The sequence below is a fragment of the Oncorhynchus kisutch genome, unplaced genomic scaffold (assembly GCF_002021735.2).
Source record: "Oncorhynchus kisutch isolate 150728-3 unplaced genomic scaffold, Okis_V2 Okis01b-Okis20b_hom, whole genome shotgun sequence".
In the NCBI taxonomy this organism is placed as follows: domain Eukaryota; kingdom Metazoa; phylum Chordata; class Actinopteri; order Salmoniformes; family Salmonidae; genus Oncorhynchus; species Oncorhynchus kisutch.
In genome coordinates, this window is record NW_022261978.1 from 12,325,059 (window position 1) to 12,340,888 (window position 15,830).

Here is a 15,830-nt window from a genome sequence, read left to right on the forward strand (position 1 = left end):
CCACTAAATGCACCATGGCCTTGTCTATAAGGCTCGCTGCCACTAAATGCACCTTGGTTCGGGATGTTCCATTTCTTGCTCAAAGCCATTGTAAGTCTGTCAGGAAGACTGCATATTTTCTTTCTCTCTGTCGGATCTATAATCAACTTCCTGCCGTGCAGATTCACTTCCTCTGTTTAGCTCCCCGGCGACTGGACAAACATGACCGTTACCATGGATACACCGTGAACTTAATTGATCAGGGAATATGAGAATATATCAATAGAATGTGTTTTTCAGGGGTTTCAGAGTGAGAAACACCAATGATTCTTTCATTCTGGTTCTGTTTGATGAAAGACACCTCTAACCTAAACAACACTCCATTATACACTAAATCAAATCAAATGTATTTATATAGCCCTTCTTACATCAGCTGATGTCTCAAAGTGCTGTACAGAAACCCAGCCTAAAACCCCAAACAGCAAGCAACGCAGGTGTAGAAGCACGGTGGCTAGGAAAAACTCCCTAGAAAGGCCAAAACCTAGGAAGAAACCTAGAGAGGAACCAGGCTATGTGGGGTGGCCAGTCCTCTTCTGGCTGTGCCGGGTGGAGATTATAACAGAACATGGCCAAGATGTTCAAATGTTCATAAATTACCAGCATGGTCGTATAATAATAAGGCAGAACAGTTGAAACTGGAGCAGCAGCACGGTCAGATGGACTGGGGACAGCAAGGAGTCATCATGTCAGGTAGTCCTGGGGCATGGTCCTAGGGCTCAGGTCAGTTGAAACTGGAGCAGCAGCACGGTCAGGTGGACTGGGGACAGCAAGGAGTCATCATGTCAGGTAGTCCTGGGGCATGGTCCTAGGGCTCAGGTCAGTTGAAACTGGAGCAGCAGCACGGTCAGGTGGACTGGGGACAGCAAGGAGTCATCATGTCAGGTAGTCCTGGGGCATGGTCCTAGGGCTCAGGTCAGTTGAAACTGGAGCAGCAGCACGGCCAGGTGGACTGGGGACAGCAAGGAGTCATCATGTCAGGTAGTCCTGGGGCATGGTCCTAGGGCTCAGGTCAGTTGAAACTGGAGCAGCAGCACGGCCAGGTGGACTGGGGACAGCAAGGAGTCATCATGTCAGGTAGTCCTGGGGCATGGTCCTAGGGCTCAGGTCCTCCGAGAGAGAGAAAGAAAGAGAGAAGGAGAGAATTAGAGAACGCACACTTAGATTCACACAGGACACCGAATAGGACAGGAGAAGTACTCCAGATATATATAACAAACTGACCCCAGCACCCCGACACAAACTACTGCAGCATAAATACTGGAGGCTGAGACAGGAGGGGTCAGGAGACACTGTGGCCCCATCCGAGGACACCCCCGGACAGGGCCAAACAGGAAGGATATAACCCCACCCACTTTGCCAAAGCACAGCCCCCACACCACTAGAGGGATATCTTCAACCACCAACTTACCATCCTGAGACAAGGCTGTGTATAGCCCACAAAGATCTCCGCCATGGCACAACCCAAGGGGGGGCGCCAACCCAGACAGGATGACCACATCAGTGAATCAACCCACTCAGGTGACGCACCCCTTCCAGGGACGGCATGAGAGGGCCCCAGTAAGCCAGTGACTCAGCCCCTGTAATAGGGTTACAGGCAGAGAATCCCAGTGGAAAGAGGGGAACCGGCCAGGCAGAGACAGCAAGGGCGGTTCGTTGCTCCAGATCCTTTCCGTTCACCTTCCCACTCCTGGGCCAGACTATACTCAATCATATGACCCACTGAAGAGATGAGTCTTCAGTAAAGACTTAAAGGTTGAGACCGAGTTTGCGTCTCTGACATGGGTAGGCAGACCGTTCCATAAAAATGGAGCTCTATAGGAGAAAGCCCTGCCTCCAGCTGTTTGCTTAGAAATTCTAGGGACAATTAGGAGGCCTACGTCTTGTGACCATAGCGAACATGTAGGTATGTATGGCAGGACCAAATCAGAGAGATGGGTAGGAGCAAGCCCATGTAATGCTTTGTAGGTTAGCAGTAAAACCTTGAAATCAGCCCTTGCTTTGACAGGAAGCCAGTGTAGGGAGGCTAGCACTGGAGTAATATGATCACATTTTTTGGTTCTAGTCAGGATTCTAGCAGCCGTATTTAGCACCAACTGAAGTTTATTTAGTGCTTTATCCGGGTAGCCGGAAAGTAGAGCATTGCAGTAGTCTAACCTAGAAGTGACAAAAGCATGGATTAATTTTTCTGCATCATTTTTGGCCAGAAAGTTTCTGATTTTTGCAATGTTACGTAGATGGAAAAAAGCTGTCCTTGAAATGGTCTTGATATGTTCTTCAAAAGAGAGAAGAGGGTCCAGAGTAATGCCGAGGTCCTTCACAGTTTTATTTGAGACGACTGTACAACCATTAAGATTAATTGTCAGATTCAACAGAAGATCTCTTTGTTTCTTGGGACCTAGAACAAGCATCTCTGTTTTGTCCGAGTTTAAAAGTAGAAAGTTTGCAGCCATCCACTTCCTTATGTCTGATCCATGTCTGATGTCTGATCCATCCACTACTGTCCTGATCTAGGTCACTGTTTGATGAAAGACACCTCTAACCTAAACAACACTCTCTCTCTCTCTCTCTCTCTCTCTCTCTCTCTCTCTCTCTCTCTCTCTCTCTCTCTCTCTCTCTCTCTCTCTCTCTCTCTCTCTCTCTCTCTCTCTCTCTCTCTCTCTCTCTCTCTCTCTCTCTCTCTCTCTCTCTCTCTCTCTCTCTCTCTCTCTCTCTCTCTCTCTCTCTTCTCTCTCTCTCTCTCTCTCTCTCTCTCTCTCTCTCTCTCTCTCTCTCTCTCTCTCTCTCTCTCTCTCTCTCTCTCTCTCTCTCTCTCTCTCTCTCATAGATTGGACACCAGTGTCAATGACAGATTTATGTGTGTGACAATGCAGATGTTGGTTGACTGTTTGATATCTGCCCTCCTGCCTATACCCTCTTCCTCTCCACCCCTGCCCTCTATCCTCTCCTATTGTCCCATACAATAATCTATACTCTTATTTATGCTTTGGGCGAGTGCACTGCAGTTCTCCCTCGAGTTCGTGACCCCAACTATGAATACAACTGCTGTAGATAATAGAAGACTCAGAGAGAGAGAGAGAGGAGGAAGAGGAGGGGTCGTTGGGGCGTTTTCCAGTCTAGAATACTTTCACTTCTGCAAAGCAGAACCAGCGCATTTCTTCTTCAGCTCGTCTAACAGAATAGCGGAATACTTCACCGAGGGACGTTCGTTGTTAGTTAGATGGAAAATGGAGATTTTAATTGGTCTACTTATTTCATCATTGTCTCTGTATTGTGACTTCACCGGTAAGTTAGACTTCTGTCTAATTCCACAACTCTGTGACAAGTGCGGAGTTGAGTTTAATAGTTTAGGTCTTTTTTCTGTTTTGTTTCCTTAAATAAATGTTGGTACTGTGCATTTGATTTCAAGTATTTTAGATAACTAATGACTGACAGTGAATGGTTGAATTCTTTAGGAATACATCCTCCCTCCTGCCATGGTTCAATTACGTATTAAATTCCAAGTGTGTGTACGTGTTAGTGGTGCGCAGGTCAGCTGTTTGTTCAACCGCACCCGCCCAGAATTGCTAATAACCCATCCACAACAACCCGACTAGATGTGATAAAGTGAAAATCTGAGGGCCGCACCCAACCCTAACCCGCAAATATAGAAAATATGCAATAGGCTACAGTCAAAGAGAGCGGAACGATTTTTTTTGACAGGGGGAGTAGTTTTTTTTTATAAACCTGATTTAGATATAAATGATAATTTCCTACATTTTGGTAGGCTATTTGTTAGTCGACTATTCTATAATTAGATGCATGTAGCTTCTCCTTCGTCATTATATGTTGACCTAGAATACTACATAAACCCTTGATCAACGTAATAATGTAATAGATCGATAGAATGAACGCTTCAATCTAGTTGACATCCGTAAAGTTCTCTCTGTCATCTTACGCAGAGCGAAGACGTTTAGGGACCGGCGAGAAAATACAATGACGCAACAAAAATAAAAACGGAAAAGATTGTCTGTGCAAAATGTCCAAATGACATCAATTTGACCGGTTGTAAAGGAGAAAGAAAGCTGTGAAAATGAAACCCATTATGTTTCTGATGAGATTGCAGTTCGGCTTTTATGTGGTTGAAATACTATCAGGTTTTATGATGTTTAATGATGAAGACGGCACATCTACAGATGGTATCTAACGGAGCGTTGTATTCTCTCAAGTAGGCAGAAATAAAGAATTCATAGTTCTCCGCTCCTGTTCCCAAGTCCACATTTTGTGTATCATTTTACTGCAAGAAATGCTTAGTTCTGCAAGAGTTCATATTATGGCTAAATGAGAAGTTATAGACCTACCAACAGATTTCCATTTCCATGTCAACAGATGTCATAGTACATCTGAACAGAAGGCTGCAGTTCCCTTGATGTGTCATAGCCCCATGTCCATGTAATACATCTGAACAGAAGGCTGCAGTTCCCTTGATGTGTCATAGCCCCATGTCCATGTAATACATCTGAACAGAAGGCTGCAGTTCCCTTGATGTGCCATAGCCCCTATTTCTATGTAATACATCTGAACAGAAGGCTGCAGTTCCCTTGATGTGTCATAGCCCCATGTCCATGTAATACATCTGAACAGAAGGCTGCAGTACCCTTTATGTGCCATAGCCCCTATTTGAAGTCCCGTCTTGTGACTGTCGAATTTATATATTACCTCCCAATCATCTCGTTTACCACTTCTTTTCCAAACGTTACTTTTCTGTCTCTCCTTTCTATTTATTTTCATCTTTCCCTTCGCAGCATTTCGTCTTATTTTATTAAACTTCGACAATGTCCCTTTTTGCCCTCCGTGGATTGACGTTAACTTTTGCTGCCAAAAGCATTATTTGTCGATTGTCCGTTTCGGCTATTTGGCGAGCGTGCAGTTAAGCTCTAAAGTTTAGGTTTATACACAAATACCAGATAGCCTAAAATAATAAAAGAAAAACCTCAATTTAGCCGCCTGTATAAATTGCACAAGAATTGTACATTTATAGATTTCTTTAAGCTATACTTTCTATTTTTTCAACCCACTCAACCCGCCCTTCAGCCACACACAATTTAATGACCCTATGAGTCAACACGTGCATCACTAGTGTGTGCGGTGTGTGTGTTGTTCTTCGTGTGTGTGTGTGGCGACTTCTGGGTTATGGAGTGTAACATGTAGTTGATTAACATACAGATTGATAAACATTAGACAATAATATCGTCCTGTTTGGTTTGAACAATAAAATCAACAATGACAGAACAATATAGTTTTAACTTGACCTTGGTCTTCCAGATGCTGAGTGCCTGGTGGTCAGTCCTGCCAGTCTGGTGGTGAAGTATGGAGACCCAGCCTCCTCTAACTGCAGCTCAGATACCCCTGTAGAGATGGGCTGGGAAGCCACCCAGGGAGGCGTTGGTCTAACAGACAACAAGGTGAAGATCCTAAACTGGAAGGCGGACGGGTAAGAGAGGCAGACACAGCTGAGACTTTTAAAACTTGTAAAAAAGAACAACACCTTTTTAGTTTGACTTTAATGTTATTTAGCTTCGATGGTCTTTAATGAGGTTTTACTGTTATTTTATACATTTATTCATCGCTTGTATTGCCTTCTGTTTTTTTATTTTCATTGGTTTATTTTAAATACACTTTAAATATTTCATTTGATTTGACAGTGTGACTGACTGGGATAACAACCCTACCTGCTTCACAGACGGAGGCCTGTGTCAGAAACAGCTAAACATCACAGTTTATAGTGAGTGACATCTCTCTCTCTTATCTTCTCTGGTGTTTCTGAATGTAACTCTTACTATGGCTCTGCACTGTTAATCACTGTGTGTTTCCATTCCTCCACAGAGCTTCCAGACAGTGTCTCCATCAGCTATAGGAAGTACCCTGATCCGATGGTTGAGGGGCATCAGTACCTGCTGCAGTGTCTTGTCCAGAACATCGCTCCTATTGGGAGACTCAGGGTGACGTTCTACAAAGTCAGTGCCACAGGTGAACAGACAGAATTAGACACACAACAGAAATCCAAGGACAACATCAAGACACCAGAGAATGGGACCTACACCCTGGACTTCACCCCTGGTAGAGATGATGACGGGGCCCAGTTGTTGTGTTCAGCCATGTTGGATCTGGGACCAGAGGGACCCCAACCTCCTCCTGTAATGGACTCAAACCGCCTCAACACCAACGTGCACTGTGAGTCCTTCTGGTTCTCTGTCTATACACATTTAGTACAACCGTTAGTTAGATACCAGACGAGTCATGACGTTGACGGATGCTGTTTTCACTTCAAATTCTCTCATTAATCAACTTGTTTCTCATCTCTCTTTATCTCTCATTAATCAACTTGTTTCTCATCTCTCTTTATCTCTCATTAATCAACTTGTTTCTCATCTCTCTTTATCTCTCATTAATCAACTTGTTTCTCATCTCTCTTTATCTCTCATTAATCAACTTGTTTCTCATCTCTCTTTATCTCTCATTAATCAACTTGTTTCATCTCCCCCCCCCCTCAGACAAGCCTCAGATCACTAGTCCTGGATGTTTCTCCATGAGCATCACGGAGGGTGACACCCTATCACTTAACTGTAGTGCAAATGGTAACCCTGCCCCCTCGTACGGTTGGTTGCTCCCCCAAGCCGACCCCAACACCATGGAAGAGAGATCCGTAGTGACCATCACCAACATGGCCAAGTCTCACTCCGGAAATTACACCTGCATCGCCATCAACCCCCTGGGGAAAAGCACCTGTACTGTTAACGTGGAAGTCACAGGTGAGATGGATGGATGATTGGTAGGTTTGTTGAAAGATTGGTTGGTAGGTTGGATGGTTGGAAGATTGTTTGATTGATTGATTGGTTGTTAGGTTAGTTGGTTGATAGTTTGGTTGGTTGGTAGGTAGGTTGGTTGGTAGGTTGATAGATTCGGTCGTCCATCAGTCTTGGTCTGTCGAGAAGGTCCTGTTATGGAAAAACATATATATTAAAAATGAAACAATAGAATTCACACATGGTATAATGAAAAACCTCTGTGACCGCGCTCTCCTTGTAATGAAAAGCGCTCCTATTACCTCTGTGACCGGTACAGATTTAGTCTCTGATGGGGCAGTATTAACACTGATGTAGCCTCTGATAGGGCAGCAGTAACACTGATGTAGTCTCTGATAGGGCAGTATTAACACTGATGTAGCCTCTGATAGGGCAGCAGTAACACTGATGTAGTCTCTGATAGGGCAGTATTAACACTGATGTAGCCTCTGATAGGGCAGCAGTAACACTGATGTAGCCTCTGATAGGGCAGCAGTAACACTGATGTAGTCTCTGATAGGGCAGTATTAACACTGATGTAGCCTCTGATAGGGCAGCACTAACACTGATGTAGCCTCTGATAGGGCAGCAGTAACACTGATGTAGTCTCTGATAGGGCAGTATTAACACTGATGTAGCCTCTGATAGGGCAGCAGTAACACTGATGTAGCCTCTGATAGGGCAGCAGTAACACTGATGTAGCCTCTGATAGGGCAGCAGTAACACTGATGTAGCCTCTGATAGGGCAGCAGTAACACTGATGTAGCCTCTGATAGGGCAGCAGTAACACTGATGTAGTCTCTGATAGGGCAGTATTAACACTGATGTAGCCTCTGATAGGGCAGCAGTAACACTGATTTAGCCTCTGATAGGGCAGCAGTAACACTGATATAGTCTCTGATAGGGCAGTATTAACACTGATGTAGCCTCTGATAGGGCAGCAGTAACACTGATGTAGCCTCTGATAGGGCAGCAGTAACACTGATGTAGCCTCTGATAGGGCAGCAGTAAACACTGATGTAGCCTCTGATAGGGCAGCAGTAACACTGATATAGTCTCTGATAGGGAAGCACTAACACTGATGTAGCCTCTGATAGGGCAGCACTAACACTGATGTAGCCTCTGATAGGGCAGTATTAACACTGATGTAGTCTCTGATAGGGCAGCAGATAACTCCCTCGGGTAGATAACGTTGGTAGTCCAGTTGTGAAGGCCCGATGGGGCTCCGCGTTGGCAGTAAAACGGGTCCGGATAGGTGATTGTAGCCCAGGAGTGACTGATGGAACTCTTCAGCTGGCTAGCTCCGGAATAATTGATGTTTGCTCCGGAATCGACGTATGCCGATAGTCACATGGATAGCAGCTAGCTAGCTGCGAGATCCAGGTATAAATGTCCAGAGTTAGTGGTTGAAATCCGGGGACATGGAGAGAAAAATACGTCCGGTATGTTTCGGTCCGAGCCGCGCCGTACAAAACTGGCAATAGATTTTCGAGCTAAAGGATAGCTGATGACCACAAACTGTGGTTAGCTGAATACTAACGATTAGCCAGTAAAGAAGCTAACTAGCTTCTGGATTAGCTTCAGGCTAGCTTCTGGATTAGCTTCTGGCTAGCTTCTGGCTAGCTTCTGGATTAGCTTCTGGCTAGCTTCTGGCTAGCTTCTGGATTCGTTTCTGGCTAGCTTCTGGATTAGCTTCTGGCTAGCTTCTGGATTAGCTTCTATGGAGGATTACAGATTTGAGGTAAATAATACTTTCTTTTTTTATAAATATAAATTGGTGAGGCGGGTTGCAGGAGAGTGTTTTGAAGATGAGTTTATGGAAAATAAAATATATATATAAAAAGGTATGCAAAGAAAATTGTATAAATATATACAGTGCCTTGCGAAAGTATTCGGCCCCCTTGAACTTTGCGACCTTTTGCCACATTTCAGGCTTCAAACATAAAGATATAAAACTGTATTTTTTTGTGAAGAATCAACAACAAGTGGGACACAATCATGAAGTGGAACGACATTTATTGGATATTTCAAACTTTTTTAACAAATCAAATACTGAAAAATTGGGCGTGCAAAATTATTCAGCCCCCTTAAGTTAATACTTTGTAGCGCCACCATTTGCTGTGATTACAGCTGTAAGTCGCTTGGGGTATGTCTCTATCAGTTTTGCACATCGAGAGACTGACATTTTTTCCCATTCCTCCTTGCAAAACAGCTCGAGCTCAGTGAGGTTGGATGGATGGAGAGCATTTGTGAACAGCAGTTTTCAGTTCTTTCCACAGATTCTCGATTGGATTCAGGTCTGAACTTTGACTTGGCCATTCTAACACCTGGATATGTTTATTTTTGAACCATTCCATTGTAGATTTTGCTTTATGTTTTGGATCATTGCCTTGTTGGAAGACAAATCTCCGTCCCAGTCTCAGGTCTTTTGCAGACTCCATCAGGTTTTCTTCCAGAATGGTCCTGTATTTGGCTCCATCCATTTTACCATCAATTTTTACCATCTTCCCTGTCCCTGCTGAAGAAAAGCAGGCCCAAACCATGATGCTGCCACCACCATGTTTGACAGTGGGGATGGTGTGTTTAGGGTGATGAGCTGTGTTGCTTTTACGCCAAACATAACGTTTTGCATTGTTGCCAAAAAGTTCAATTTTGGTTTCATCTGACCAGAGCACCTTCTTCCACATGTTTGGTGTGTCTCCCAGGTGGCCTGTGGCAAACTTTAAACAACACTTTTTATGGATATCTTTAAGAAATGGCTTTCTTCTTGCCACTCTTCCATAAAGGCCAGATTTGTGCAATATACAACTGATTGTTGTCCTATGGACAGAGTCTCCCACCTCAGCTGTAGATCTCTGCAGTTCATCCAGAGTGATCATGGGCCTCTTGGCTGCATCTCTGATCAGTCTTCTCCTTGTATGAGCTGAAAGTTTAGAGGGACGGCCAGGTCTTGGTAGATTTGCAGTGGTCTGATACTCCTTCCATTTCAATATTATCGCTTGCACAGTGCTCCTTGGGATGTTTAAAGCTTGGGAAATCTTCACAACAGTATCTCGGACCTGCCTGGTGTGTTCCTTGTTCTTCATGATGCTCTCTGCGCTTTTAACGGACCTCTGAGACTATCACAGTGCAGGTGCATTTATACGGAGACTTGATTACACACAGGTGGATTGTATTTATCATCATTAGTCATTTAGGTCAACATTGGATCATTCAGAGATCCTCACTGAACTTCTGGAGAGAGTTTGCTGCACTGAAAGTAAAGGGGCTGAATATTTCAAACTTTAAAAAAAGTTTGAAATATCCAATAAATGTCGTTCCACTTCATGATTGTGTCCCACTTGTCCCACCCAAAATACAGTTTTATATCTTTATGTTTGAAGCCTGAAATGTGGCAAAAGGTCGCAAAGTTCAAGGGGGCCGAATACTTTCGCAAGGCACTGTATATGGACAAGGACAAAATACGTCTAAACTGCCATCTTGGAGCAGAGGAAGGATGCAATGCTCATTTCCTCTCTCTGTTCCTTTAAACTTTGGGGTGGTAGTCTTGGTAACGGTAGGTCATATGCAAAAACCACTTCAGTGTAATTTTTTTTTGGAATCTGAGCATCCTTGAATATGGAGGATGGGAATTGTATCAGGATGGAAATCCACATATGAATGTAGTTTAAATCAAAACTCAAAAGATAAACTCATGTCGTTTTTTGAGCTGTTTACATATTGGGGAAAAAAAATTCAGATGTATATCAGACATGCCAAATTATTGTCAAATGATCAGAATTGTGTTGCCTGTGTAAACACAGCCTAAACGTCTGTTTCCCTCCTCAGGAGCTTCCTGTCAGACTGCTGGAAGTGCCTTGGTGGCTGTGCTGCTCCTCCAACTCATTCATTGGCTTTAAGACCACTTCCTGAACCCACTGATTGGCTGAATACATGTGCTTTTATTTTTTTTCTTCTTCTTCAAAATCCCTCCCACTGTGATTGGTGGCTGTCTGTCCACTTTCTGCTAACTATTGATGAATTATTATTTTATTTATTGATTGATTGATTGATAACCATGACAACAATACTTTGATAATATTACCTTGTAACTTTATGATTTTGCCTTAAATCAACAGTTTGGATCCACCTACACATTTAAAGGGTTTGTCTTTATTCATACATTGTAGAATAACAGTGAAGACATCAACTATTATGCTGTGCCAATAGTAGGACACACCTACTATTCCATGGTTTCCATGGTTTCTATATGTGTGTATATATCTATATATATATATATATATAATCATGGATTTAATTCATTTTACACCTACTATTCCATGGTTTCCATGGTTTCTATATGTATATAGATATATATATCTATATACATATCATGGATTTAATTCATTTTACAGTGTTATTGCCTGCGTTTTCTTTCACTATCTCTGACCATTCGTGATCTTAGTCAGCTATGACACATAACACTTCACTTCACATTTCCTTATTAAGTTATGGTGTCAGATAACATACAATGAAACTAGACTTTCGTTAATAATATACGAATGACCTTGTTCCAGGTGGGGATGTTGTTCTGCACGAGTGTGTCAATAGCAGGGCATCTTTGACTCTAGATTACACCTACTAAACATATTACATTGTTTGGTGGGGATGTTGTTCTGCACGAGTGTGTCAATAGCAGGGCATCTTTGACTCTAGATTACACCTACTAAACATTGTTTGGTGGGGATGTTTTTCTGCACTAGTGTGTCAATAGCAGGGCATCTTTGACTCTAGATTACACCTACTAAACATTGTTTGGTGGTGATGTTGTTCTGCACTAGTGTGTCAATAGCAGGGCATCTTTGACTCTAGATTACACCTACTAAACATTGTTTGGTGGGGATGTTGTTCTGCACTAGTGTGTCAATAGCAGGGCATCTTTGACTCTAGATTACACCTACTAAACATATTACATTGTTTGGTGGGGATGTTGTTCTGCACTAGTGTGTCAATAGCAGGGCATCTTTGACTCTAGAGTACACCTACTAATCATATTACATTGTTTGGTGGGGATGTTGTTCTGCACGAGTGTGTCAATAGCAGGGCATCTTTGACTCTAGATTACACCTACTAAACATTGTTTGGTGGGGATGTTGTTCTGCACGAGTGTGTCAATAGCAGGACATCTTTGACTCTAGATTACACCTACTAAACATTGTTTGGTGGGGATGTTGTTCTGCACTAGTGTGTCAATAGCAGGACATCTTTGACTCTAGATTACACCTACTAAACATTGTTTGGTGGGGATGTTGTTCTGCACTAGTGTGTCAATAGCAGGACATCTTTGACTCTAGATTACACCAACTAATCATATTACATTGTTTGGTGGGGATGTTGTTTTGCACTAGTGTGTCAATAGCAGGACATCTTTGACTCTAGATTACACCAACTAAACATATTACATTGTTTGGTGGGGATGTTGTTCTGCACTAGTGTGTCAATAGCAGGGCATCTTTGACTCTAGATTACACCTACTAATCATATTACATTGTTTGGTGGGGATGTTGTTCTGCACTAGTGTGTCAATAGCAGGACAACTTTGACTCTAGATTACACCAACTAAACATACTACATTGTTTGCGAGATCAGACGTTGTATATTATTCTAATCCGAATGTTCATTGTAGGCAGTTGCTTTCATTTCAGAGCGTCTAATTTGTAAAGGTTTCGACTGTATTAAATGATAACTTTTGTCGTATCCATAAAACATTTTACACGATGTTGTGATGTAGGTGATGAAGCTTTAAGAGTTCTTATCGATTCAACGGTAAAACAACGTGTTCCATTGATCCCATTGCAGCCATTACTGGGGCCATGTGCACATGAACACACACTCTGCTGTGTAACACACACACTCTGCTGTAACACACACTCTGCTGTAACACACACTCTGCTGTAACACACACTCTGCTGTAACACACACTCTGCTGTAACACACACTCTGCTGTGTAACACACACTCTGCTGTAGGGGTTTACCAGACGTCACTGTAACACACACTCTGCTGTGTAACACACACTCTGCTGTGTAACACACACACTCTGCTGTAACACACACTCTGCTGTGTAACACACACTCTGCTGTAGGGGTTTACCAGACGTCACTGTAACACACACTCTGCTGTGTAACACACACTCTGCTGTAGGGGCCTTACCAGACGTCACTGTAACACACACTCTGCTGTAGGGGTTTACCAGACATCACTGTAGCACACACTCTGCTGCGTAACACACACTCTGCTGTAGGGGCCTTACCAGACATCAATGTAACACACACTCTGCTGTAGGGGTTTACCAGACATCACTGTAACACACACTCTGCTGTAACACACACTCTGCTGTGTAACACACACTCTGCTGTAGGGACCTTACCAGACGTCACTGTAACACACACTCTGCGAGGGGCAGAGTTCATAGGCTTGGCCTTAACTGGGGAGGATAGAGATGAGAGGGGCAGAGTTCATAGGTCTTAACTGGGGAGGATAGAGGTGAGAGGGGCAGAGTTCATAGGTCTTAACTGGGGAGGAGAGAGGTGAGAGGGGCAGAGTTCATAGGCCTTAACTGGGGAGGAGAGAGGTGAGAGGAGCAGAGTTCATAGGCCTTAACTGGGGAGGTGAGGGGGGCAGAGTTCATAGGCCTTAACTGGGGAGGAGAGAGGTGAGAGGGGCAGAGTTCATAGGTCTTAACTGGGGAGGATAGAGGTGAGAGGAGCAGAGTTCATAGGCCTTAACTGGGGAGGAGAGAGGTGAGAGGAGCAGAGTTCATAGGCCTTAACTGGGGAGGTGAGGGGGGCAGAGTTCATAGGCCTTAACTGGGGAGGAGAGAGGTGAGAGGGGCAGAGTTCATAGGTCTTAACTGGGGAGGATAGAGGTGAGAGGAGCAGAGTTCATAGGCCTTAACTGGGGAGGTGAGGGGGGCAGAGTTCATAGGCCTTAACTGGGGAGGAGAGAGGTGAGAGGGGCAGAGTTCATAGGATGTAATGGCTGAAACACTGTGTCTGTAATGAGAGGGACAGAGGATCCACTATATAAAAGCTGAACCTCTGTGTCTGTAATGAGAGGGACAGCAGGGTAGCCTAGTGGTTAGAGTGTTGGACTAGTAACCGAAAGGTTGCAAGTTCGAATCCCCGAGCTGACAAGGTACAAATCTGTCATTCTGCCCCTGAACAGGCAGTTAACCCACTGTTCCTAGGCCAGTTAACCCACTGTTCCTAGGCCAGTTAACCCACTGTTCCTAGGCCAGTTAACCCACTGTTCCATGGCTGTCCTGTGTTGTGTTCCCTTTGCCTGCATGGCTGTCCTGTGTTGTGTTCCCTTTGCCTGCATGGCTGTCCTGTGTTGTGTTCCCTTTGCCTGCATGCTGTCCTGTGTTGTGTTCCTTTGGCCTGCATGGGCTGTCCTGTGTTGTGTCCCTTTGCCTGCATGGCTGTCTGTGTTGTGTTCCTTTGCCTGCATGGCTGTCCTGTGTTGTGTTCCCTTTGCCTGCATGGAATGTCCTGTGTTGTGTTCCCTTTGCCTGCATGGCTGTCCTGTGTTGCTGGCTGTGTTAGTCCTGTGTTGCTGGCTTGTGTTGCTGGCTGTGTTAGTCCTAGTGTTGCCTTGGCTGTGTTTAGTCCTTGTGGTTAGTCCTGTGTTTAGTCCTGTGTTAAGTCCTGTGTTGCTGGCTGGTTGTTAGTCCTGTGTTGCTGGCTGTGTTGCGGGCTGTGGTTACGTCCTGTGTTGCTGGCTGTGTTAGTCCCTGTGTTAGTCCTGTGTTAGTCCTGTGTTAGTCCTGTGTTAGTCCTGTGTTCGTCCTGTGGGTTGCTGGCTGTGTTAGTCCTGGTGTTGCTGGCTGTGTTAGGTCCTGTGTTGCTGGCTGTGTTAGTCCTGTGTTGCTTGGGCTGTGTTAGTCCTGTGTTGCTGGCTGTGTTAGTCCTGTGGTTGGCTGGCTGTGGTTAGTCCTGTGTTGCTGGCGTGTTGTTAGTCCTGTGTTGGCTGGCTGTTTGCTGGCTTTTAGTCCTGTGTTGCTGGCTGTGTTAGTCCTGTGTTGCTGGCTGTGTTAGTCCTGTGTTGCTGGCTGTGTTAGTCCTGTGTTGCTGGCTGTGTTAGTCCTGTGTTAGTCCTGTGTTAGTCCTGTGTTAGTCCTGTGTTAGTCCTGTGTTGCTGGCTGTGTTAGTCCTGTGTTGCTGGCTGTGTTAGTCCTGTGTTGCTGGCTGTGTTAGTCCTGTGTTGCTGGCTGTGTTAGTCCTGTGTTGCTGGCTGTGTTAGTCCTGTGTTGCTGGCTGTGTTAGTCCTGTGTTAGTCCTGTGTTAGTCCTGTGTTAGTCCTGTGTTAGTCCTGTGTTGCTGGCTGTGTTAGTCCTGTGTTGCTGGCTGTGTTAGTCCTGTGTTGCTGGCTGTGTTAGTCCTGTGTTGCTGGCTGTGTTAGTCCTGTGTTGCTGGCTGTGTTAGTCCTGTGTTGCTGGCTGTGTTAGTCCTGTGTTGCTGGCTGTGTTAGTCCTGTGTTGCTGGCTGTGTTAGTCCTGTGTTGCTGGCTGTGTTGCTGGCTGTGTTAGTCCTGTGTTGCTGGCTGTGTTAGTCCTGTGTTGCTGGCTGTGTTAGTCCTGTGTTGCTGGCTGTGTTAGTCCTGTGTTGCTGGCTGTGTTAGTCCTGTGTTAGTCCTGTGTTAGTCCTGTGTTAGTCCTGTGTTAGTCCTGTGTTGCTGGCTGTGTTAGTCCTGTGTTAGTCCTGTGTTGCTGGCTGTGTTAGTCCTGTGTTGCTGGCTGTGTTAGTCCTGTGTTGCTGACTGTGTTAGTCCTGTGTTGCTGACTGTGTTAGTCCTGTGTTGCTGACTGTGTTAGTCCCGTGTTGCTGACTGTGTTAGTCCTGTGTTGCTGACTGTGTCAGTCCTGTGTTGCTGGCTGTGTTAGTCCTGTGTTGCTGGCTGTGTTAGTCCTGTGTTGCTGGCTGTGTTAGTC

The 15,830-nt window shown here is 44.6% G+C and overlaps 1 protein-coding gene across 1 annotated transcript; it reads left to right on the top strand.

Annotated features, from left to right (window-relative positions):
* Positions 1–3,107: 3,107 nt before the first annotated feature.
* Positions 3,108–12,617, top strand: LOC109886306 (vascular cell adhesion protein 1). The gene is made up of 6 exons (XM_020478021.2): positions 3,108–3,321; positions 5,341–5,509; positions 5,721–5,800; positions 5,902–6,249; positions 6,570–6,827; positions 10,689–12,617. The coding sequence occupies exons 1-6, from the start codon at positions 3,264–3,266 to the stop codon at positions 10,757–10,759; spliced, it is 984 nt and encodes a 327-aa protein (XP_020333610.2). The 5' UTR covers positions 3,108–3,263; the 3' UTR covers positions 10,760–12,617.
* Positions 12,618–15,830: the final 3,213 nt, after the last annotated feature.